Raw genomic sequence first — 26343 nt, 5'->3', positions numbered from 1 at the left:
AATACTTCCCCTTGACTTTCCTGTTAAATAATTTTTTATCTAATTATTATTTCAATTGTGTGTGTATGTTATTTAATCATCAAGAAAGTTATGTGTTTAATAAAATTCTCTCAATTTCTTTTGTCTTAATTTTCACAGTTTTACTGCTAACATAGAAAAGATCATGATTGTAAGCTAATTGTTATTGTATGATATTTAGTGTTCTCTAATAGAAAACAGTTTTAGTCTTCTTGCTTGTTATTTAATTTTTAATTACTTATTATGGGCTTTTGATGTGACAGTTTGTCAAACCCTCGTTTTGATGGATTCATAATATGTTTGATTTTAGAATTTAAAGAACTAGTGCTTATATCTAAAAATAATTAATAATTGAATATATACAATTTAGTTGATTTAATAAGGAAAATATAGGCCTTTCAGAAATTCATATAAAATATTTTATATGGCTTCAGAAATTCATATAAAATAATTTTGATTACCCAGAAGTATATTTTATTTACTTAAAAATTTTAACATTAAACTAAATGAAAATAAATATTGCAGCGCACTCAGTTTTTGTTTGGTTTCTTTAATTTAAAACATTTTTTATAACAAACAGAATTTGTTAAAAATGTTTATAAGAATTCAGACAAACTAAAAATTAACCAAAAATTTTTCCCAGGGAATTAAAGACCTACAATATGTTAAGTACTTTATATTCAAATAGATTTAATTTTGACAAATATTTACCTTTTCACTGTAATATCTAATATGTTGATTAAAGTTGGAAAGTCATCTCATTCACCCATTAAACATAATAGTAAATATTTAATAAGTAGGCAATAAAAGATTATCTCAGAATTAGGTTTAATGTTCCCATAATTCTTCACTTTTCAGCTTTAATCAAATGAAATAAGGATGTCAAACAAAATACTCTGCTACCTTTTCATAAAACATCTATTTTACTAAACGAAAGATTTGAACTTTTGAAAGCATCTTTGAGCACAAAATAAGTACAAAGTTCTTTTAAGAGACTGATAAAAGTAATAATCAGATTGAGCTCAAGAAGCTAGTTATAGGATTTCACAAATAATGAAGCCCAGATACCTTACTGCTTTTTGCTTTTGCCTGTATGCAACACTATGGGATCAGTGCGGCAAAGGAAATGGAGAAGTTGCCATTTTAAATTATCCTATTAGAAGATATGTTGAAGATTTGTCCAAGACATAAAGACAACACTAATCCATCAGGTTACCTAATGAAAATGGTGTTCATTGCAGTTATGAATCCATAAATGTTGGTAATAGCCCTCAGTTAGGAGGCTGTGTAGAATTCTCGAAAAAAACACCTGGAAGAATATTATTTGCTTGGCAGAGAAGTTTCAAAATCAACTGAGGATGAAATAGTCAAAGTGAAAAAAATGAATATTTTAAAACACAAGATATGGAAACTGGAAGTTTGGGACTGACAGTAACAAGATATAAAGGCTTAACATTAAGTTCAATATTAAAAAATCCTGATATGTTGTCTAATTCACAGAGAAGCTCTTATATATTAAAATTTGCCTATTCTGAATTCCACATTAAATGATATCATAAAACTGGTAAGTGTTATGAAATCCAAGCTGCTACTTCTTTTAAGTTTTAAGTGAAGAAATGTGATTAGCTATTTCATTATTAAAGTGTGTTGACAGTCCAAAGGATGATTTATAAACTAACAGGAAAACTCAAATTATTCTATATGAATGAGTCTTACTTTGCAGATTTGTTGAAGAATAATTATTGCTTCAAAAATTGATATCCTTAACTGACATTTTGAGCACTTGAATTAACTTAATTGCAGTGATCATGTGGAAAATATATTAATGTGTATTGACAAACTTTATGGATTGAGAGTAAAATTTCAGCTTTGGGAGAGTGAAGTTAAAATAGTTTTAGAAGTGATGTTTAATTGATGTTATTTGAATCCTAAAGAAGAATTAATAATACTGCAATGCCAATTGTGTGCCTGAGACAGAGCTTCAGCATTGTATTGAAATACTTGATATAAAAAAATTCATTTGTATTCAAAACTTATTTACATCATCAGAAGGAATTAACATATTTCTCAATAGAAGAAAAGGAGTAGCTATTTATTAGATTTAAAGAATTTTAGCACCCTTGAATTTAAAGAGATTGAATTGTTGGAATGCTGGTTAATCATGAAAAAGTTTTCAGTGTATTGGAGCAAAGCAATTTGCTACCACTTGTGCTAATAAAGCTTCTTTGTGTTGGTTGCCTACAGAATATTAAGAAACTGTTGTTAAAAGGTCTTAATCAGGAGTTGTGTGTAGCTTTTTAAAGCATAAAACCTAGTATACAGAAATTATGTTCATCTAAACAATTTAAAGTTTCTTATTTAAAGTTTCAAATTTTTAATTTTATAAAGAAGTTATAAAAGTTTTACAGAATTTTATATTCACATTCTCTGTTGCCCTTACCATTGAGCCTTAAAAATATATTTACTTTTGGAATGTACCCTGAACTTGAAAATATTGTCAAGACCTTCATTTATAGATGAAGTGGGCAATCGAGAATCATCATGTATTTGAAGAAAATCAACAGATATTAAGCTCACTAAATTGAATAGCTGATCCTTGATGAAAAGCAATTTCTAAATAAAAAAGAACTTAAAGTTTCTATAAATACTATCAATGACTTCAGCAGAAAATATATTAATAAAATAACTGAAAATGTTTGGAAAAGGAAAACTGGAGGATAGGAAAGGAATTAAAACACAATTTCCTATGAAAAATACTCAAAAAATTATTGTGGCAGAACAAATATGGCTGAAAACTAAATTGATATTTGTTGAATGAACTAAACAACTGATGTGTCCTAGGAAGCGTGCTTGATCTTTCCTGGCTTACAGGACTTCCAGAGGAGTTCTGCTGATGGACTCAGTGTGCTGGGGGCGCTAAACCTTGAGATCACAGCTGTGGAGGTCTGTGAATAGAGAAATTGCCTCCTAAAGCTTCAGTAGAAAATTTATAGTCTCTTGGGCCCCTGTTTGCAGCTTCCTGAGGGACACTAAGAGCTGATGACTGCTGATGGTAAATAGTTATACAAGTCAAGTAACATAACAGTCCATCTAAGGAATTCAGATTAAGTGGAAAGAACAGTAGAACTCTCAGAATAGAAAACTCCTATTGAAACGATCTTTGAAATAGATTATAATTTTTACAAAAGAAATAAATAGTAAGCACATTTAGGGAGGCTCAACTAGAGAACAAAGAAACTGTCTACAACTAACAATCAAGATATTAACATTATAAAAATTCAGTAGACAAATGAAGAGGACTATCACAGTTCAGGGTGAAATTAGCATCTTGCAAATCAAGTGGGAGAAGATCTTAAAATACAGAACACAATTAAAGATGTGGTAGTTAGGAAGGAAAAAATAGAGAATAGAAGAAATTCAGGCAAGAAATTCACTAGCATGTGAGTAAATGCTGTAGAAGGAAAAAAGGAATAGATACGGCAAATAATAAGCTAATAATAGGAGTATATTAATTTGCTACAGCTGCCATAATTAAGTACCACAAACGAGATGAGTTAAGAAGTTTATTGTCTCACAGTTCTGGAGTTGTTGGCAGAGTTGGTTCTTCCTAAGGGCTGTAAGAGAAGGATCTCTTTCAGTCCTCTCTGTGTCTTGTACATGATTATCTTCTCCATGTGTTTTTCTGCATCGTCTTCTCTTTGTACATGTCTCTCTATCCAAATTTCCCCCTTTTTATAAGGACACCATTTATTTTGATTAGAGACCACTCTGATTACTTCATTTAAATTTGATTACCTCTGTAAAGACTCCATCTCCAAATAAAGTCACATTCTGAGGTATTGAGGGTTAGAACCTCCAACATATCTTTTTTGGGGGGAGGGATATAATTCAGCCGATAGCAAGGAGAAATTTTTCTGAACTTAAGACTTGGAACCAAGGACTCAAAAGAGTTTACACTTAGGATCTTTAAAATGTAAAAGTCCTTGAAAGTCATTCAAGCTCTCAGATGGGAAAAGATTACTTACAATTGAAAAAAGTATCAGAAAAACAATGGACTTTTTACTTGCAACATTAGAAGGAAAAGAACAGACAGTAAGAGAATATCTACAAACTACTGAGAGACTGTTACATTCGGCCAACACATCATTCTCCCATTTAAAAAAGTAAATTTTTGCATACACAGGGGGTTATTAGAGTTTATTATCTACATATTTTACCTGAAGAAAATAATCAGAAAAAGTCTGCTAAGTAAACAATTGAGTCAGAAGAGATATTCACAATAGGGTAAGATGAAGGGAAGAGGAAACTCTAATAAGCAATATATACATTTATATATATTTAAATTTATACATACATTTATATTAAAATGGATGGTGAAATTTATAACATAAATGCATAGAAAATAGTAAAGATTCTTGAAATAAAACAGCAATACTAAGAACCTACTGGCTGTAACAAAAACCACATCAGCGTAAAACAGTAGTTAGAAGGGTGGGGAAGTGAAAGCATGCTAAGAGTTTTGCCTTGCTGGGTATAGAGGGACAGTACAAATGTAGGGTCTTGGTGGGGGAGGGATTTAATTTTATTGTTTTGCTGAGATAGTATCCTAATAATGGAAAAAAGTGAAATTTTAATGATTGATAATGGGAAAAAAGTATGAATGATAATTTCACTCAGAAAAAACTGAAAAAGAGTAAGAAGAAACTGAAGAAAGTAATGTAAATACTAATCAAAGTAAGATGAAAGGGAAAACTCAAGTTTTTACACTAACTGTAAATGAAATGAATTTCCCTATTGAAAGGCAGACATGTTCAAATTGGGCTAGTCAAAACAAAAAACAGAAAAATAAACAACAAAAATGCCAGGCATATGTTGTTTAAATAAAGACAGTCTTTTTAAAAGTGGCAGATAGTGGTAGATAGATAGGCAGGATGATTCCAGGACAGCCCAGAGCTCATCAAAATACATTATTTATTTCAAAGAGGAATTTAAGATCCCTTAATCTTATAACGTGAAGCATTATGAAATGATAGAAGACTTGATTTTAGAAGAAGTGTCAAAGTTGTATTGAACAACATAATAGCTAAATGTATAAATTAAAAAAATCCTATATTATTCAACAACTTGGATCCCTTCCGAGAATAACTTTTATCTGATCAATGATTAAAATCCTATGTTTGAGAATTTCCCTACTGTAAATTATTCTGCACCTTTAATTTTCTCTATGGTTTTTATCTGTCCCAAGGCTAAATAAATTTGACAAAGATGTTAGGTTTGTAAACAAGTTTATTTTCAAATTCTTTGCCTGGAAGCATCTAGACAGAACTTTATATTTAAAAAAGTGTATTTACAACTAAAAATTAGACATTTCAAATTAAAATGACTTTAACGTAGGTGGCTGCAGGGAAGAGTTATTGAAGTTTGTTTTGGCAGTATGAATGAATTACTTATGAAATTCTAAGATATTATAGTTGTTTTTATAAAATTGTGTGTTATTTGAAGAAACCTCAATTTTCTGGCAGTTTTGCAAGTGATCTATGCTACATACAACAAAAACTTGTTTTCCAGCTTTATAAAATATATTTTAGATTAACTACAGACCACATATGTATATATACTTTGAGACCAACTTTTGACTCTCTTGTCAAGGGTTTTCATTTGTGGCAAATATAAACTTATTAATGACTACTAACATTTGTAAAAATGTTTTATAGTGAATAAAGTATATATATATATTACATATTTTATCTTATTATATATAATATAAATAGTATCACCAAGACTTGGGTTATCAGTTCTGATTCAGCGAATCATAGATCTTACCCAACACCAAACTGCTAATGATTCAAAAACTGCAGGCAAGCACCAAGTACACATGGAATATTCTATTTTTTTGGAGGAAACTGTTAAAACACAAATTCCAAAATGTCCTTTTCTACTGCATTAGGACATCTTATGGTTTTGGAGTAACAATAGTTTGAGCAATGTATGCAAAAAAATTACACAAAGGAAGTTGTTTTGGTTTTGGTTCTTCTGTTCAATTCTAATAATTACATAGCTTACCTGACTATCAAATAGGAACTCTTTGATATTTTTCTGTTATTAATGCCATTGATTGGTTTGCAAGGCTACAACTTAGTTTGGGGTCATTAGCATGTTTAAGGGACCCCTGGTTGAGGTCATTCATTCCCAATCCCCAGTAGGGAGAGTGAGTTACTTGGTCTGCTGTTAACCTTTTCCTTCCCAGTGTGTGAGAGTGGTGGAGTTTGTTCTATGTGGAAATTTTTGCTAAAGTAATCTTTAAATTTTTTCTTCTAAAATTTATCAATATTCTCAGTTTTGGGGGTTTATGCTTGGGAAAATGAGCAACTAAAATAGATACTTGTTAGATATTGTTTAATTTCTTAAGAGTTTTTATTGCTAAATATCAAAAGGGATAACCGGCTATCCCTAAGTCATAAATAGTTGTTTTGATTATTTCATATTAACATTATGTTTCATCATAAGAATCTGCAGGTATATATTCAAAACTGCTGCCCCTTGACTAGAAATATGAAATAAAATGAAGGTTGGGGTTTTTGAAGACTTTTATTAAGAGCTAAGGCTACTTCAATTTAGTATAAGTCATATGAGGATATAGATCCATTTTACCATTAATAAAAAGTAAGTTATGATTCTCTTATTCATTGTTTCCTATAACCATTCTTGAAGTTTGATTTACATTGAGGAGAGCCCTCAAAGCAAGTAACAGATTGAAAATATATCATCTAGGAAACTCTTAATTTTAGGGAAACTTGTTCATTTGTTGGTCCAAGAGCATAAAACAAAAAAAAACCTTAATATAGAAAAGCTGTTGTGTGTCTCAAAATTCCTTTTCAGTAGACTTGTGAACAAATCTAACAGTTTTCTGAGTTTACTTAGATCTTGGGACAGATGATAAAATTAAAGATGTCAAAAATTTATAGCAATTTATACACTCACAGATTCTCATCATTAATGAGATAAAGATTATTCTTTGAAAGGATCAAAGTCATAGAATAATAGGATTTGCTTTTCTGGCTGATAGACTTTAGTGTTTTTTAATAATTTTTTAATTTTTCAATTACAGTTGACATACAGTATTATATTAGTTTCAGGTGTACAACATAGTGATTAGACATTTGTATAACTGAAGAAGTGATTACCCCCCAAAATCTGGTACTCATCTGACACCATACATAGTTATTACAATATTATTGACTATATTCCTTATGCTACTTTACATCCTCATGACTTTTGTAAATACCAATTTGTACTTCTTAATTCCTTCAACTCCTCCCTCCCCCAGCCTTCTTTTACCTGGCAACCATCAGTTTGTCCTCTGCATCTATGGATTTTTCTGTTATATTTGTTCAATTATTTTGTTTTTTAGATTCCACACATAAGTGAAGTCATATGTCATTTTTTTTCTGTCTGACTTGCTTCACTCAGCATGGTACCCTCTAGGTCCATTCATGTTGTTGCAGATGTCAAGATTTCATTCTTTTTTATGGCTGCGTAATATTTCATTGTGTATATGTACTACCTCTTCCTTATCCATACTTCCTTTGGTGGATACTCAGGTTTCCTCCATATTTTAACTATTTTAAATAATGCTGAAGTACACATGTCCCTTTGAAATAATATTTTGGGTTTCTTCGAATAAATCCCCAAAGTGGGATTGCTTCTTTGTCTCTTGTTATAGCCTTTGTTTTAATGTCTGTTTTGTCTGGTATAAGTATTGTTCCAGATTTTTTTTTAATTTCCATTTTTGTGAAATATCTTTTTCATCCCTTTACTTTCAGTCTGTGTGTGTCTTTCATTCGGAAGTGAGTGTCTTGTAGGCAGCATATATAAGGGTCTTGTTTTTCTTAACCATTCAGCCACCCTATGTCTTTTGATTGGTTCATTTAATCCATTTACATTTAAAGTAATTGTTGGTAGATATGTAATTACTGCCATTTTATTATTTGTATTTTTGATCTTTTTCTTCTTAAAGAAGTCCCTTTAACATTTCTTGTAATATTGGTTTAGTGATGATTGACTCAGACTTTGTTGTTAAATCACAGAAACTTTATTTAGTGCGAAACAAAAATCGTTAAGTCCATCGGAATAATAGGATTTTGAAACTGTTGGAACCTTAGCACTCAGTTAAACGGGCTCACTTATTTTGAAAAGAATACAAAATGTGTAGTTACTAGATCTAGCATATTTTATCAGTTTCTTTTTCTTTTGTGATTCTAGCTCTTATATTTTATTTGAGCCTAAGTGCCATAACTGACTAAATATGTATGTTTGGTTCTTCAGCAATATTGACAGGCCTATCTTTGAGTTTTCTTTCAAAGATTGTACTGTATTTATCCACAAATTAATTGATTTTTAGATTTTACAACTAGACCCTTTTAAAGATGAATGAAAAAAGATTGGAAACTTCACAGCAGCGGAAACTTCCTGAATGGATGTCCGTAGAGAATAAGAGATGTGCTGTAGAAGAAAGAAAGGTATGCAGTTCACCAGTTATTCCTTCAGATGGAAAATTTTATGTAAATTTGACTGCAAAATGAGTCAATCCTCACTTTTAAATTTCAAGTCATTAAGTTAGAGTAGCTGTTGTGTGAATCAATCAAAATCTAGTCGTTGAATGGGTGAATGGGATTACATTTTAATTGAGTTTACAAAGTGGGAATTCTTACTCTGTACTTTCCCCTTTTATCTATTTTGGTGGTGACCTTATTAGTTTGTTGCAATTTAGGTTATAATTTAGGCAGTATTTGCTGAATTTTTATGGTTGAGTGAGTTTAGGTCTTCATAGATTTAATATCTACCAGTCTTCAGCATTTTAAGGCAACATTATTACATCTAGAATACTAATATAATTCCAGAAAAAATTAATAAAATAAATGTTTTTATGAAAATAGCATTAATTGCAAATAAACTTGTTAGAAAAATAATTTTACAATGGATGGCTTTACCTTTGTTATGTTGCCCTTCTGACTTCAATAGTCTATAAAGTATTAGGTGATAAAATTTAGAACTATAATTCGAATGCTTCAGTGGACTTTGTTATTTTAATCAGCACTTATTATTTAATGTGAACTTTATTTTTACCTTTTTGGAATTTTATTTAACTCCAGGCACCTATTCAGAAGAGTGTTTTTGAAGATGACCTCCCTTTCTTAGAATTCACTGGATCCATTGTATACAGTTATGAACCTAGTGATTGTTCTTTCCTATCAGAAGATATTAGGTAAGAGATTTGAATTTCCTAGTTTCATTTGAATTTAGAACCTTAGGAGATAACTATTTTGGTAATATTTGTAAATAAAGTGAGTTTTACAGATGAGGTATGTTTAAGAGATAATTATTTCTACATGTATAATATCACTGATAAGTTTTAATTCTTTTTAAGTAAAAACTTAAAATCACAGAATTAAATTTATAATGTATCAGTTTGTTCATTCGTAAGCCTTTCTATTACTTTAGCTAATTTTTTTATTTTTAATACTTAAGGTGTTATATAAAACTATTGAACACATGTGATTAGGAAATATGCAAGTATTATTCAAACTCTAAATGCCCCTTTATATTTCATTAAAAATACCAACATAGTAATATTGAATAATGATTGTGATTGGCTCTATTGCATTTATTTAGCAACAGTTATGGCAAATGATCATTAAAATAACATTAGACATGACTTCATATTTTAAAGAATTGTTTTGTTAAATTAGGATTCTGCAATAATGCAATCTAAGGCTCTTGAAACATTTTACAAGAAGTAATAAGGAATTCATTCAGATCTTCTTTGAAGTTGTTACATCTTTTTTTTTTTTTTGACTATTATACATTGGGTTAAAAGAAGCAGAAGTAAGTTATGCTATTTATTAACAGTCTTCTGGTGGTAGATATATTCTAGAAATTGCATTCATGTGTCATCACTCCATTAGTTATCTGGTCACTTTTGGGTCTCATTGTATTTAGAACTAAATTTGTCTCAAAGAAGGTAAAATCTGTTATTTATCATTATATATTAACTCCACCATTTTATCCTTGAGAGTGGTAGTATATCATATCTGAGGGCAATAAACATAAGTGATTTGGAGAATGTAGTTTGGATCAGTTGTATATGTTTTATAAAAGGCAGGCAGGTTTTTTTCCCACCTCCTCTGGCCTTTAAAAGATTTTTGCTATCACAAATTTTCAACAATTTGATTATGATGTGCCTTTTGTGTAGTGTGGTTCATGTTTACTCTGCTTGGGGTTCATTGAGCTTTCTGGATCTGTGGGTTTATAGTTTCATCAAATTTGAAAATTTTCTTCAAATATTTTTTTCTCTTATCCTGTTACTCTTCTCCTCCTGGTACTCTATATACACACAAGTTAGATTGCTTGATACTGTGTCATTGGTCCTAAGGCTCTCTTTCAGTCTTTTTTTGTTTTTCTTTCATCCTTTTTTCCTCCCCGTGCTTCAATTTGAATAGTTTCTTTTGCTATGTCTGCAGGTTCACTTATTTTTTCTTCTTTAGTGTCTGATCTGCTGTTATCCTATCCATGAATTTTTAATTTTATAATATTTTTCACCCCTAGAGGTTCTATTTGTTTCTTTTTAAAAAATATCTTTCATTTTGGCTCTCATCATATTCATGTTTTCTTTTAAATCTTTAAACATATTCAGCATATTTACAATAGCTCTTTTAATGCCCTTGTCTGTTAAGTCCTTTATTCTAGTTATTTTTTCCATTAAATGATTTTTATCCTGGTTATGGATCTGATTTTCCTGTTTTCTTTCTTATGGCTGGCAGTTTTTGATTGGACATTGTGATTTTACCTTCTCGAATGTTAGATTTTGTTGACTTCCTTCAAAGAAAGAAATTTTGCTCTGTCAGGCAGCTTTACATTTTGCGGCTTATTTTTAAGCTTTATCAAGGCAGGTTTCTACAGCAGCCTTTACTCTGGGGATAATTTAGCCCTGTAATAAGGTGTGACCCTTCTTGAGTCTTTGCTGATTGCCCCAGATGATCAACAAGTATCTCTATTCCAATTTTTCAGACCTTTAATGCCTCTTACCTCTATGTAAGCCCTAGGAATTGTTCAGTTTACAGTTCCCTGGTCATTTTTTGTCCAGCCTCACAGTTTCACTCTGTGCTTGCATGTCCTTACCTGCCTAGCTCCCTCCTCTCCAGAACTCCACCCAAAACGTCCAGCGGCCTCAACTGTTCTGGCTCTGAACCCTATCTCCCCAACTCAGTGCTCTGCTTTGGATTCTCCTCCCTGCCCTGTTGTCTGGAAAGTGTTCCAGGCAGAAAGCTGGGGCAACAGCAGGACTAACCTTTGTTTCTCTTCACTCAGAAAGCATAGTCCTGTACTGCCTATTGTCCAGTGTCTGAAAACTTTATATATTTTGTCCAATTTTCTATTTATTCATGGAGGAAAGGTATGTCTGATCACTGTTATTCCATCTTGTCCAAAAGCAGAAATAGAGCTAAAATTTTTTTTAAAATACATTTTTAATTTTAAAAAATTGAGAAATAGGCAAATATAAGCAGTAATAGATAATAAAACAGTTATATTTCTCCCACCTCGCTTTATCAAATCTTAATATTTATTTTCTTCAAATCTTTATTAAGAAATGAAACAATAAAATCTACCTGAAGCCCCATGTATGCCCTTTCTGATTTTCCCTTCTGCAGCCCTCTGTGATAACTTCTATCATGAGTTCAGTGTTTAGCATTCCCTCACATGTTTTACTATGCCATAATTTGCTCATTCTTTTGTTGATGGAAATATAATTTGTTTTCATTTTCTCCAGTAGAAACAGTATTGTAATGAATATTCTTAAACATTTCTGTCTGGTCGTGCACATATAAGAGTTTTATGTATTTGTGAGAAAAACTTGCCAGGTCATAGTGTTTATATATCTTTAGCTAGATATTGTCAAAGTTTTTCCAAGAGGATTTTACAATTTAAACATTCACTAGTATATGAGTGGTCCCACTAGCAGATGTCCTTCTTAGCACTTGATATGATAAGGCTTTAATTTTTGCCAAATGGATGTGAAATTGCATAGATTTAATATGCATTTCTCTTATTTCTAGTGAGATTTTATGTCTTCATATATTTATTTGCATTTATTGGCCATTTGAGTTTCCTTTTGGGAATCACCTGTTCATATTTCTCTCTCTTTCTCTCTATCTTTTTTTTTTTTTTTTTACTGGATTCTTTTTTCTTTTTCTTACTAACCTTTCAAGGAATTTTTACAATTTTGGGGGTATTCATTAGCAGTTATATGTATCACAGATATCTTTTACCATCTGCGGCCTGTCTTTTAACTTTTTGACTGATATCTTTGGTTATACAGAAGTGAAAATTTTAGTGTAATTATTTTATATATTTTTTCCTCCTATAGCATGAGTTTATCTGATGGAGATGTGGTAGGATTTGACATGGAATGGCCACCAGTATACAGTAAAGGAAAGCTGAGCAGAGTTGCACTAATTCAGTTGTGTGTGTCAGAGAGCAAATGTTACTTGTTTCATATTTCCTCTATGCCAGGTTGGTATCTCTTTTCTTTGCTTCATTTTTATATGGTAGATAATTATATTATGTCAACTTTATCCCTAAAAAATTAAGCTCTGGAATTAGCTGGCACTTCTCTCATCGCCTTAACATTTAAGTAATTATGTTCTACCTGATTCATTCATATTCCTGTTTATTTAATTTTCACATCTCTATCAGACATTGATATTATTCCTGTTTTAGAGAATAGAGGACTGAAGTTTAAAGGGGCTAAACGACCACAAATATACTATTAGTGTCAGCAGAGGTAGCATTCAAACCAGTTGTTTTTCTTGTCATTTTTTAGTCAGTACTTTCTGCTTAAATAAGAAAAGAAACACTCAAGATAAATATGTCTCTGAATTTAAACTTAACATAAACATGAATTTAAATATAAATATAGAATGTATAATAAGTAGAAAATAAATCTCATACTTGATAGGACCTAAGGAAATAATAATAAAATGTTATAGTTTTTCCTCAGGGTTTAAAAATGTTGCTTGAAAATGAAGCAATTAAAAAGGTAGGTGTTGGAATTGAAGGAGATCAGTGGAAACTTCTACATGATTTTGACGTCAAATTGAAGAGTTTTGTGGAACTAACAGATGTTGCCAATGAAAAGGTAGACATAATATCTGTATATATATTATTTTCATAAACAAGATAAATTTGTGTTTCACAGAATGTCCCTTCTATCTGAATGTTAGATTTTTTGAAAAAAGAATTTAAGCTGTGTGTTTTGTAATAAAAGAGGTCTCAAATGAGTGTTCCTTAACGAAAACCTTTAGTTCTAATCCACTGCCTTAGCAAATAGTTTTTTTAAACACCTCCCTCATATTAGTACTACTTCACTGTTTCATATATTTGCAAATTTAAATAACGTATTTTAAGTTTATCTCTTTAATCCATTTATATCAATACCCAATACCTTTTTTTTTTTTTTTTTTTTTAAGAGAGAGCATAATGCAGCTCTTGTGGTATGATGCTCTTAGTGGAAGTTTGACCATCAATTCCATCATCCATATTTCACATATTTTATTAATGTAGTTATTAGATTTTATTCTCACATATAGCCAAGTATTTATTTGGCTGAGAAGTAGAATGCCTACCAATCGATTCAACTTCTTTTTCCATTAACAATACTTTTACGTTCAATAATTTTAATAACTACATTGGAGAAATTCTAGAATTAAATTCTTACAAATGTGGACTGCAAATGAGATTTTTAATGACAAGAAATTTATTAAGGACTCTATGACTTATATTTTGGTGTAACATTTCCAACTTTGTGGCATGGTCATTTGATGGTATTTAGGAATATCTGAAAATAGAAGGAAATAATTTTTGCTATGTCTGTTGTTCATTACTTCTAGCTGAAATGTGCAGAGACCTGGAGCCTCAATGGTTTGGTTAAACATCTCTTCGGTAAACAGCTTCTGAAAGACAAGTCTGTCCGCTGTAGCAAGTGGAATGATTATCCACTCACTGAGGATCAGAAACTGTACGCAGCCACTGATGCTTATGTATGTACCAAAGATCTTTAGACTATGATGTATTTTTTAAACCTCTAATAAATTACTTTAGAAAAATTTTATTGTGGTAGTGGCACAAATTCAGCTAAAACATTTTAAATCAGTTTGGCCTTGTAAGTGCTTAGGAAGACATTCAGTGAAACTGTTAATTCTCAATATTATAAGTGCTTAGGAAGACATTCAGTGAAACTGTTAATTCTCAATATTAATGAACAAGTACCAATCAACAGATTTTTCACTGCTAGTTATTTTTATTGTCATGAAGCCAAAATAATGTCCAATTTGTATATAAAAAATATGACTTCTCTGAAAACATGAAAGGCTAATAAGTCCAGACTGAGCATGCATAAATGGTATTGATGATACATTTGATTTAGAAGCAGCTTCAGAATAAAAATAATTACAAGACAGTTTCTATATTGAAACTGGTCCTATTTCTTATATTTATATTTAAAATGTGGTAAAAATTTAGAAAAATTGCCTCCAGATTTAGCCTTCCACTGCTGTCAGAGATATTTTCATATTTATACATTCGTACATAGTGAAATCTGGGCTTATCCTTATATGTAGCACTATTGGTTTTTTTTAATCAAAAAATATATTTTATGTCCCAGTGAATTTCTTTTTCCCTAATTCATACTTTTATGTGTAGGTAAATATCTTATTGTTTCCCTTTATTTTTTGGCATCTGTTTTTAGAAATGGAAACTTCTTTTATTTATAAACAAAAACATTTGTCAGAAAATAGGATGGTAATTTTTATGTTCTGTTTTAAAAATCATAAAACTTGTTGAGAACTAGCTTAAGCTTTATAACATTTTTATTCTTGCAAAATCAGTGTGACTTAATTGTTTATTCACTAATACCCACTTATAATATTGAATGTTAAAACATGAAAATTTAAACTTTTATTTTAAAACACTTATTTTTTCCATCCTTACAATTGGCGTGGTGAATAAATGAAGCCATTTAAATTGTTGTGTAACATAATAGGTTGAATTCAGTTTTTTGGGTGCTTTGGCAGTCATTGTTTTGGATTTTTGTAAAGATGGGTCAGAGTTTTATTTTGGTGATCTTTAGTATGCTCTTTTCATTTTTCTGTTTTTCCATAGGCTGGTCTCATCATTTATCAAAAATTAGAAATTTTGGATGATGATATGCAGTTGTTTGCTATAAATAAAGGTATGTTATGATCTAATAAAAATAAAAGATAAAATTTGAATTGCTCTTTGGTCAAGTTTATCTCTAAAAAGACAATATTTACACATGTGCAAAGAAAGTATTTAGTATTTTTACAAGTTCTTGAAAGTCTGAGCAGTGTTGACATTAGGTCAAGAAACATTTGGCCAAAGCTTAGGGTTTCAGGCTTGTGCGCTTGTGGCAAAGCAGGACTTACCACTTCTACTTTGTAGTGTTGCTGTTTATTAAATTTCTAGAATTGAGGCTTTGTGGCTTTGATAACATCAGTGATACAACCAGCTCTCTCCCAGTTTTACATCTTTGGAGATTTTACGTCTTTGCTATAAATATTTAAAGTGTATAAGATGTTTTATAGTGCCCTGGTTTAAATTTCTAAGTTTTCTCTAAGGTAGGATAACTCCACTGCTTTTCTCCAAAAAGAGTAGCCACTTCATTCAACTTCAGGGCCTTTTTCAGATATCTCTATAGGTCTGTGGCAGCAGCAGACCTATGTAGAACAGTGGAATTGCGTAGGCTTTTGCGTTACATAGACCAATGGTGGAATCCCAGCCGTGTGACCCAGAATTTATCTATTTCCCTGTGTTTGGGTGGGTGATATGTTGGTGATAGCATATCTGTTACATAGAATAGTTGCGGGCACTAAAAGGGATACTATTCAAAGCACCTATGTTGATCTGTATATAGTTGTTATTACTATTTTTGTAGCTTACTTTTAGAGATTTTAAATAATTCTGTTTTTTAAGATGTCAATTAGGTGATTTTGCAAAATAAACTTAAAATATAGCATGACCTTCTCATTTAAAAATTATGTAATAGCCTTTATAGTTCTCATGAGAAGGGATCCATACTCTCTGTGGTAGACCCTCTTTTACATGCTAGGGTAGAAGAGTTTTTTATACTTTTCTTTCTCTCCCTGGAAAACCACTTTTGGTGAGTGCCCACTGAGTCTCTGTAGCCAAAGGTACTATGGCTAGAAATCATCTTGATTAACTGAGGCAGATGATATGTTTTTGAAGTTGATCTAGAGAACAAGATATAAGAACTGATTTAACTCATAAAAGGATTAAATTCAACAGAGGAGACTCACAATTTTCTGATTTTGTGGTTTGCAGAATTGCTTGTAGGTTACACTTGTGATTTTGTCTTTGACGAAAATGCTTCAGAGGAATGTTTAAGATATTTCTCACTAAAGTAACATGTATTTAGAAGTCAGTACTGGAAGTCCTGGTATCTGTGTACCTGTCACAGCAATACTGCATTCTTTGATCCTCACTTTTATTCTGTATTACATTATATGCATAAGTATATTATGATATCTGAAGTGAAGTGACTTGACTAGGATACCAGCAAATTGTAACTAAGATTACCATTCTTTTTTTTCCCCTCCCCTCTCGTCTTTTCTCCCTCTCTTCCTTCCTGTTATTAAGTCAGAGGTATCAACTTCACCTTTCTTGAATTTCCCCGATCTATACATAGATGATATTTTCAAATGACCAGTTTTGGTTTGTGTTATAAGATTGTTTTTCTTTTCTTATTATTAAAGGATAAAAGTAGAATAGAACATCAGAAAATCAAAGGAGTTTTGCACATTGTTTCTCATTGTTAAAATATTAGCTTATTCACAAGATGGTAGCTAATAAGTACTAAATGATATAGTAGTTAAGTGTGTATTTATTTATTTATTAAACATTGTTGAGTGCTTTACAATAGTGAACAAGACAGGCGTGAATCTATTTCCTGAGAGGAAAACTTACAGTTTTGTGGGGGATATAGATGCACAAAAAAGTCAATTGCAGTGTGGGCAGATGAGTCTTTTGATGTGAGAAAACAAGATGCTATGGTTAGCTCATAGGAGAGGCATCCAATGCATATTTGGAGATATTAGAGGATATTTCCTGGAGAAAGTGATGTTGAAGCAAGACTTGAAAGAAGAGCAGGAGTTAGCTAGTTGAAGAGTAAAGAAAAAGTATCATAGGCACAGGAGATAATGGGTGCAAAGTTTCAGAGGTGAGAAATCATGGTATCTATAGGAAATTGAAAATAGTTCAGTGTGATGAACTATCGAATATGACAGGGTGAAGAGTGAAGGAGAAGCAGACAAAGGAAAGCAGGTAAGTTATGTTAAGAAGTTTACATTTCCACCTAAGCCCAAGTGAGGGTTCTAAACACAGTTATTTTACAATAACTCAGGCTGTAGAGCCAGAAATGGATTATAGGAGGGCAAGGGTCATGTTGGGAAGACCTGTTAGGAGACTACACCAGCAATCCAAGTGAGAGGTGATGGTGACCTGGCTTGATTGGTTGTATCGAGGATAGAGGGAAGTGGATAGATTCAGACTACATTTAATAGAGCAGTAGAATCAACAGAATTTAATGTAATGATGAGAGCCATGTGTCAAAGATCATTTCTGTATTATTGGCATGAGCAACAGGGATGAAAAACATTGAAGAGGAAGAGCAAGATTTGGAGATGAGTCATACAGTTGATTTTAGGTAGGCTAAAGAAAGGAAGCCTGTGAGATAGCAAAGTGGAGGTAACTGGTAGGCACTTAGATGTACATCCTGTAACTCAGAGGATAGATTGAGTTAAAAATAATCGGCAGTTAGAGATAAAGAATTGGGGCTAAGAAACTTGAGGAACTCTTTAGTATTTGATGTTTGTATGGAGGAGGGGACACCAGAGGAACTGTCATGGGCATAGAAGGAGATTAGGAGGTGTGGTATGCAGAAGGCCAAGTTAAGAACACATTTTTAATCAAAAACAGACTCACAAATATAGTGGACAATATGGTGACGGACGGGGGCGGGGGATTGGGAGCTGAGAGAATGGGGTGAAGGGTTAAAGAATTACAAATTAATAGTTGATAGATGGTCACGGGGATGGGGAGTATGGCATAGGGAATGCAGTTAGCATTAATATATTGGCTAGGTGGAAAACCAGAGGAGAGAAGGAGCAATTAGGGGGATCATTTTATGAACTAGATAAATGTCTAACAATGTACTGTGTACTTGAAACTAATTAAAATAAATAAATTAATTTAAAAAAAGACTCCTTCAGGACCATATTTAACCTGGAAAAAAAAATTAAACCTATAATGAAATTCCATTTTTTACCTTTCAGATAAAAATATGATAAATCCTTTTAGGAAACAGGTTTGTACACTGATAAATAGTGTGCCTTGATAGGATCTCTCTATATCCAAGAAAAATGCACATAACCATTTGAACCAGCAAGTCCACCTCCAGGAAATTATCCTGTAGATACCTTCTAATGTACAAATTAATGTCTATATAGTGAATAAATATCAATTAATTGAGGATTGATTAAATAAATTAAGGTACTTCATACCCTAGAATACTAAAAAAAAACGAAAAAAGAAAGAAAGAAAATGTTTTAAGTCAGCAGATGTTTTCAACTATTTTAAATTCCGTTGAGGGTTTGAGAAACTGAAGACTTAGAATTAAGCGTTAGATTTGGCAACGTGGCAATCATTTGTAATTTTTAAGTACAGCGTTGGTGTACTGTGTGACAGAAGATTACTTTAAGGAGAGAGTGGTCATTTGGGGCGTGTGCTTTTAAGACAGAGAAGGGTCCATAGGCTTCAATACACTAAGGTGCTATTATAACCTTAGCAAGAGTGGAATGCTGGAATGATGTGGGTGTAAATCATATTAACATGAATGATGGACTAAGTTAGATCTAAGGAATGTGAGAATGCATGTGTAAACAACTTTTTTGGTTTGGAAGGGAATATTAATCTATTCAAATAATATATTTTTGGGGTGTTTATTATGAGTCAGGCACTGTTCCAGTTACTGGGGAAAATTCACTGAACAAAACAGATCAAGCCCCTTCACTTCATTTGACCGAAGCAAAGTGAGAGGGAATGAGCTATGTGGATGTCTGAGGGAAGAATATAGCAGGCACAGGGGAAAGAAAGAGCAAAACCTCTGAGAGTGATTGCTTGCCTTGTTTGAGAACAGTGAGTATAACTGAAATGAGAGTAGTAGGAAATGAAGCTAGAAAAGTAGCTTGGGCCAGATAATTTAGGGCCTTAGAGGCTGCGAATCTGACTTCATATTTTATTAATTAAAATAAATACAATGATGAGTGTTGGGAAACCCTTACAGGACTTGGAGCAGGAGAATAACATGATTAAATTTTTATTTTAAAAGGATTTTTTGGATGCTGTAGAGAGCAAGTGTTTAGGCAAGGAGGCTATTGTAATAGGCCAGGCAAGAGATAATAATTGTTTGGATTAGGCTGATAGCAGTAGAGGTGGTGAGTGGTAGATTCTGTATATATTTTGAAGGTATGTATTGTGAAGGATTTGCTGATGAATTCTCCCTAAGGGATGACATATAGAGACTGAGAGAACAATCAAGATATTTTGGTTAGATCAACTGAGTAGATGGAAGGGTCACTTAGTAGAAAGATTATGGAAAGATCAAGTTTTGGTAAGAAAAATCTAGATTTCAGTTTTGGACATGCTAAATTTTAATGCTTATTAGTATCTAAGAAGATATCCTAGTTGGAAATGTGATTCTGTAGTTAGGAGAAAGGTTGACATCGGAGATGTAACTTCGGGAATCATCAGCATAAAGATGGTAACTGAAACAATGAAACTGGATGAGATAAAATAGGGAGTGAATGGAATAAAGAACAGAGGAGACCCAAGTAGTGACATCGAGGGCACACCCGCATTCATGAAGACGAGGAGAGTGCAGCAAAGAGGACTGAGAGGGGTTAGTAATAGTGGAGCAAGTATAAGAGCTATGGTGTTCAGAAGCTAAGTGTAGAAAAAGTTTTAAGTAGAAGGAAGTTACCAATTATTTTAATACCTCAGAGAGTTTGAGAGAGATGAGAATTAGCAGTTAGATAGTGTGGAAGCCATTTCTAGCCTTTCTAAAAGCAGCTGTGCTGTACTCGTGGAGGGGTGAAAGCTTATTTGGAATCAGTTTTGGAGAAAATGGGAGCAGAAAATGTGAGACAACTCTTCCAAGGAATTTTGCTATAAATGGGAATAGTCATATGAATACATATTAATTAGCAGATTGGGTTTGGGAATATGAGATAGTTCTCTTCTTCTTGTTTTTATTTTCTTAGTGAAATAAGAAGTGAGTCGTTCTCGAATAAAGGGAAAGACAAGCTGATATTGGAGGCTGGAGAGAAAGAAAAAGGTTTCAAATAGTCATCTTGAGAGTGGGAAAGTGGGAAATATAGAATAATTAATAATCATTACGGAGGGTTCATTTGAGATCTGTGCCATGAATTTAAAGCAAAGTGAGGTGAATCATCATAGTTATTTTTTATTTTCAACTATATTCAACTGCTTGGGTCTCGGCATCAAGTAGATAGTAACAAAGCTGGATTTAATTAGAGTGGGGGTTTTGCCAGGTAAGTACCATGGAGGGAGGAGGGAGTAAAAGAGTTGAGTCCATACAAGCAAATGATTACTGTAATATGGGTGAGCAAGGAAAGTAAGACATGGTGGAGAGTGGGAGTGGGAACGATAATGTATAAGGAAGAGGTGATAGAGTTAGTGGGTTTGGTTTTGAAATTGTGAAAGAATTGTCGTATTGGGAAAAGCATGTTTGAAAGAAAGCGTGCTGGTTTTCAGAGGATGGAATGCTTGCAATTGAACTTTGGAAGTGGTGCCTTCATTGGCGATTATGAAGTCAAGGATGTGACTGGGAATGGGGTAGCTAAGGTTAGATGAGGAAAAGATTGTTGGAAATGGAGGGCTCAAGGAACTGAAAAGGCCACACATCTAGGTGGAACATCTCTGAATATTGAAGTCACTAGGAATAATCATGAGAGTAGTAGTGAAGGGAAAGATGGATAGCGAACCAGGAGCTAAAATCTTCAATGAATGAAAGCATGTGATCTTGAGATCATGAGATAACTGCAGTAATCAGGAATAGCAGGTGGTATAATCCTATGTTATATGCTTCTGAGAAGCTGGAGTTTTTGAAGAGCAAGAGGAATGGTAAGGAAGAGTAAGAAATTCTAAGCAGGGGAAGGGGTTGGTAAATGAGAACAGGTTTTGTGGTGTTGATTGGAGAATGATATACCAGACAGAATGAAGTTGAAAGTTTGGAAGATGATCACTGATTAGAAAGGCCTGCATTTTAATTTGGTGATGACTGATAATGAGGGCCGTGAAGAATGGGTAAGGTTATGTTTTACCAAACTATATTTGATATGTAGCAGTCCACATAATGTTATATTAATTTCTGTTTTTAAAATAGTACAGATGGGTTCAAATTCTCATTTCTATCTTCTCCTTCTGTCTTGGTTGATAACTAACTACTGGGATGTAATATGTACGAATGCAGATCATTTTGAATTTATTCTAAAATTTAAATAGGAAAATTGAAAGGGAAGGTAAAGTGACTAAGGTGATTTGGAAATAGGATAAGTAAGTCTTTTTGCTGGAATTCACTTAAAGAAAGAAAATGAAAGTGTGAGCCCTGGTACTGTTTCAATAAATGACTAAATAAATATCTCTGCTTTGTAGTTTGCAAATTAATATTGATTATTTTTTTTCCAGAGGAAGAAATACTACCTAGTGATGTGCAGAAACAATTAACTTCAATCTCTGAGGAGATGATGGATCTGGCTAAACATCTTCCTGACACTTTCAGAAAACTGGAAAATCCACAGAGGTTAAATATCATCTTTTTTTTTTTTAATCTGTTTGTTCTTATAGCATTTTCCTATATTTGAGGAAATATACTGTTCATTAAGGTAGACTCATGAATACATGCACACCAACTGATGTATAAATTTGAGAAATATCTTTCCATTTGTTAAATGGAAAGTTTAAGGCTTTTCTGTCTGCTTTGTAGGATGTTTTATGAAACAAAGGCAAAGTAAAATTCGTTAAGTCCATATGAAGAAAAATACTTAAAATTCAATGTTGTCTTTTTTGTGTTTACGGGCATCTTTCATTTAATTGTAGTTTAATCACTTGAAATCTGTAAATAAAAGCAACCTTTATACTTAGTAGCTTCAGTTTTCTGGTTATTATCTGATTATTATATAAGAATTCTACCTAATCAGTAGACTATTAGAACAAGAGGCATTCATATTTTAAAGATCATTTATAGTTAACGCATTAGAAAACTCGAGATATTTGGATTAATAAACATTGGACTACTGGTGCTATGTAACTCTTTTTGGAGTCAGGCCTTGCCCCAGTCTCAATTGCTAAATGAATTCTTTGTGAAATCTGAAAGGATTGCTCTTGAACAGTGAATGATTACAGTGTGGTAATATAATTTTGAGGCAAATATACTTTGTGAATATGAAGCAGTTAGTTGAAATTCAATTCTGACTGACCAAATGAATGTAATGTATGCTTAGTTTTGGATATTTGTGATATATTTCGTTTGAGAGATTTCAAAGTATGATATATAAATTCTGCTCTTTTTCAGTCATTTGCACTCCCCCAGCAATTTTTTTAGTAGTTTTTTGTGTAACTTTGAGAATTTCTGAAAGATGGAGTGCATGAGGCTACTTTCAGAGCATGTTTGCTTTTCATTTATTGATACAGTTTGACAAGCTTGGATATCCAGTTAAAGTGAAAACCAGGTATAGGTAAGATTTGGTGTGCACGTGACAGCAACTGGAAGTTATCTCTGAAGGAGTGGACAAAACTATAAAAATTAGAAATAAGAACCCTTAAAAATAGAGCAATTTGAGGTTTGTTATAGAAGGGAACAGTTTTATTGCTTCAGTGGACCTGGGAAGGTATTGGATTGTACAGTACTATTTAGTTATTGATTTCAATTCAATACATATCTGTTGTACTGCTGTCATGTCCTTGACATTCTGCTGGGTACTGAGGTTGTCTGCAGGCTACTAATATACATAATAACGTTCCTAGGAAAGAAGGAAAAGTACACTGTGCCTTATTGTAGACAGCAGGACAGCTTTTGATATTATTTAGAGTAAATAGTTATCTTAGGTGAAATGTATTATCCTCTGATGTTAGGGCAAGATAAATGAGCCCTTACAGTTTTGTCAGTCTGTGTGTGGCACTGTTGCTATGTTTACATGTCACAGCATCCTCTGTGCATTTAACAATGAAATATGTCACATATCTGTTCCTACTAATGTATTTACATACACATCTTATATTTGGATACCCGTGTATAATGTTAAATGTTCTTTATAAGATTTGAAGTTTTAGAGTGTTAGAATTAGTGGGTTTTTAGATTTAAGTTTAATTTGACTTTTGTTTGTATTGATGTACACTTTGTAAACTTAAGCTGAGACCAACTTTGAAGTACTGTTAATAGTGCTGTTTTCGGTATGGAAATAACTCATGAAACAACGTAGCATTTTTTATTTATTTCCATGAATGATTAAATCTTTATATGAATCATCAATATAAAACTTTAAAACTCATGTCAGATTTTATTGTGTTGATTTTAATACAGAAAAATTAGAAGAGCTCAATATAAGCATTAGTTAAATAGTAAAATGTATCTCTTTGCTCATCATGTTCTCTTTTCTCCCTCTAATTTCTACTTTTGTGAGGTAACTAGAAATTGCTGTAATAAGCCCCATAACCAACAGACAAGACAGTGTGCCTCATTTTACACTGTAGCAGTGGTTTTCCTTTCTAGTTAACTAAATTGGGTCATAATGTAGTTATTTAAAGTCACTTAGTTAAAGTGTTATAGTAGGAACTATAATTAAGGAGTTAACAAATTCTGCTTATATTTATTCATATACAACTTCTCCATAGTTTCTCACTTCTTATATTTTCCCACTGAAAGGAAGTATTTTTCTATTCCAGAGTATATGTGTCTAGTTTTGAGATTTTTGAAGATACAAAACAGCATAATTTTCGAATTATAATATAAACACTCTTATGTGTTTTAGTGAGGACTAGTTTGATCAGTAAATTGAAAAAAAGAGGTAAAACATGGGATCATAAAATTTTTCTTTTAACTTAACATATTAATATGTATGTGTTCCTAATGTTTTGATATACTTCATGGCTTCTTCATTAAATATAGGCCTGATATTTGGCGTTTTGCAGAGTGTTTCTTGTTTAAATACACCCATATGTATCATCTATAGTTCCAGTTTCAGTTTCTTTAAAATGGAGTGAAAACTTAAGACACTTGAAGCAGTCTTAATGCAGGGTTCTAAGTTTTTTCCTGCAAACTTGTATAGTTATTTGAACTATAGTTAATCAGACAGAACTTTTTTTTAAAAAAGGAAATTTGCTGTCTTTCCACATGTTCAACTTAGAATTCAATGAAATAGTGTTTTTTTTTTTTTTAGTGTTCATGTATCATTAATTCAATTTACATTAAATTAAGATAATTATCATAAAAAGTAGGATTGACATAAACATCTAGTTCGGGACCAAACACTTCTGCACTTGATAAGTCAACTGTTGAATGCAGAAGTACATTGATGTATAATGAGTAGCCTACCAGCTATATGCATATAGCGGGCATTAGGGAATGAAGAGCAACTTTAATCCAGTATGTCCTTAATTGAAAGTCAGTTTAGGAAGCTTCTACTTAATTCAAAAGCATTGTCCTTATAGTTAATGCAATCAAAGTTGAATTAACTTTTCTTAAATTTTTTTTTAGGGTTTCTGTACTATTGAAGGATATTTCAGAAAACATACATTCTCTGAGAAAGATGATATTTAGTTCTACCAAGCCCAGCAATAATTTTAACTTTTTACAATTGGAAGATCCAACTGCTGGTGGAGTACAACAGAAACAAATTAGAAAAGATGAAGGTTTTACTAACATTAAAGATGAGACATGGGATATAACGCCTGATAATTTAATTACACATGATGAAGAAAATGTGCTTGGAAATGAAGTAAAACAAGAAGATGGATTTGAAGACAGACTAGAAGACAATAAGCTGAAAGAGAATACAGAAAGAACTTGTTTGATGTCATTAGATATTACAGAATATGAACTCCAGATTTTGGAACAGCAGGCTCAGGAAAAAAATCTTAGTGATGTTACCTGCAAATCTCCTGAGGTACTAAATAAGAGAAAGCGATTTCTATTCACTAATAGGGGTTGGCTGATTTTTTTTATGTAAAGGGGCAGATAGTAAATATTTTAGACTTTGTAGACCACAGTCTCTGCTTTCACACTAAATTCTGCTAATTTAGTGTGAAAGCAGCTATAGACAAAAGTAAACAAATGAGCTTGTCTGCGTTTCCATAAAACTTTATTTACAAAAACAAAAAGTGGGCCGGATTTGGCTTTTGAGCCATATTTTGCTGCTCCTGACTTAGTATAAGAAGTATCTGTTATAGTCTTCTAGTGGATTTTATAGTGTCAATACATATTTGTAGTAATATGCTATTTTAGCATTTCTCTTGCTGTTTACATAATAGATATCGCTGCTGTTTTTTAGATTCCCTACATATCTACTAGTGTTTGGTAGTATTTTTATTTCCTCGTGCAGAATTTCTTTACTTGCTATTGTGAGACGATTTCTAATAAACTGATGTTTTCGTTTGACACTAACATTTACTGTCATCTGGAGAGTCAGTAACCTGTTTTTTCTTAATAGATTATTGTTAAACATTCTATATTGTCTCTCAACTTCATGTTTAGATTTTTAATTATTATGTTCTGATTCTATTAGTTTAATTTGTGTGATTTTGTTTTTTTCCTGGCTAAGTTAAGTGTATTTTTTGAAATAGCGAAGTTGTCTTAGAAGAATCATTATGTTTCTTTCACTGTAAAGACAGATCATAAAAAGAGACATCAAATAGCTGTATAGCTTTATCTCATTTATTTTTCATTAAAAAATTACCTATGATTCCCATTTTCAGCACAATTTTATACATTTTCTTTTACAATAACTAAGTTATAAGTGTTTTAAAATTATATTTAAGTCATTTAATAAGGTTATTTCCCCCTTAGTTCTAATGGCAAAGTCTCAGTATTTGAGAAATTCTTTATGATTTGGTTACTATAGTAGTAATCATTTCTATCAATATATATAAATGCATATA

The 26343-nt window shown here is 32.1% G+C and overlaps 1 protein-coding gene across 1 annotated transcript in view; it reads left to right on the top strand.

The window, feature by feature from the left end:
• The window catches only part of WRN (Werner syndrome RecQ like helicase), a 112598-nt gene that overhangs the window by 15704 nt on the left and 70551 nt on the right, over positions 1-26343 (top strand). Inside the window, exons 2-9 of the mRNA XM_006916330.3 lie at positions 8420-8537; positions 9171-9283; positions 12443-12588; positions 13065-13213; positions 13965-14114; positions 15235-15304; positions 21877-21991; positions 24944-25352. Of these exons, the coding sequence (XP_006916392.1) occupies positions 8445-8537; positions 9171-9283; positions 12443-12588; positions 13065-13213; positions 13965-14114; positions 15235-15304; positions 21877-21991; positions 24944-25352 (1245 nt within the window). The 5' untranslated portion in view covers positions 8420-8444. The remainder of the gene's footprint in view (positions 1-8419; positions 8538-9170; positions 9284-12442; positions 12589-13064; positions 13214-13964; positions 14115-15234; positions 15305-21876; positions 21992-24943; positions 25353-26343) is intronic.

This window comes from Pteropus alecto, unplaced genomic scaffold, assembly GCF_000325575.1.
Source record: "Pteropus alecto unplaced genomic scaffold, ASM32557v1 scaffold24, whole genome shotgun sequence".
In the NCBI taxonomy this organism is placed as follows: domain Eukaryota; kingdom Metazoa; phylum Chordata; class Mammalia; order Chiroptera; family Pteropodidae; genus Pteropus; species Pteropus alecto.
Note: the sequence above shows the minus strand (reverse complement) of the source record. Positions and strands in the feature narration are given on the sequence as shown.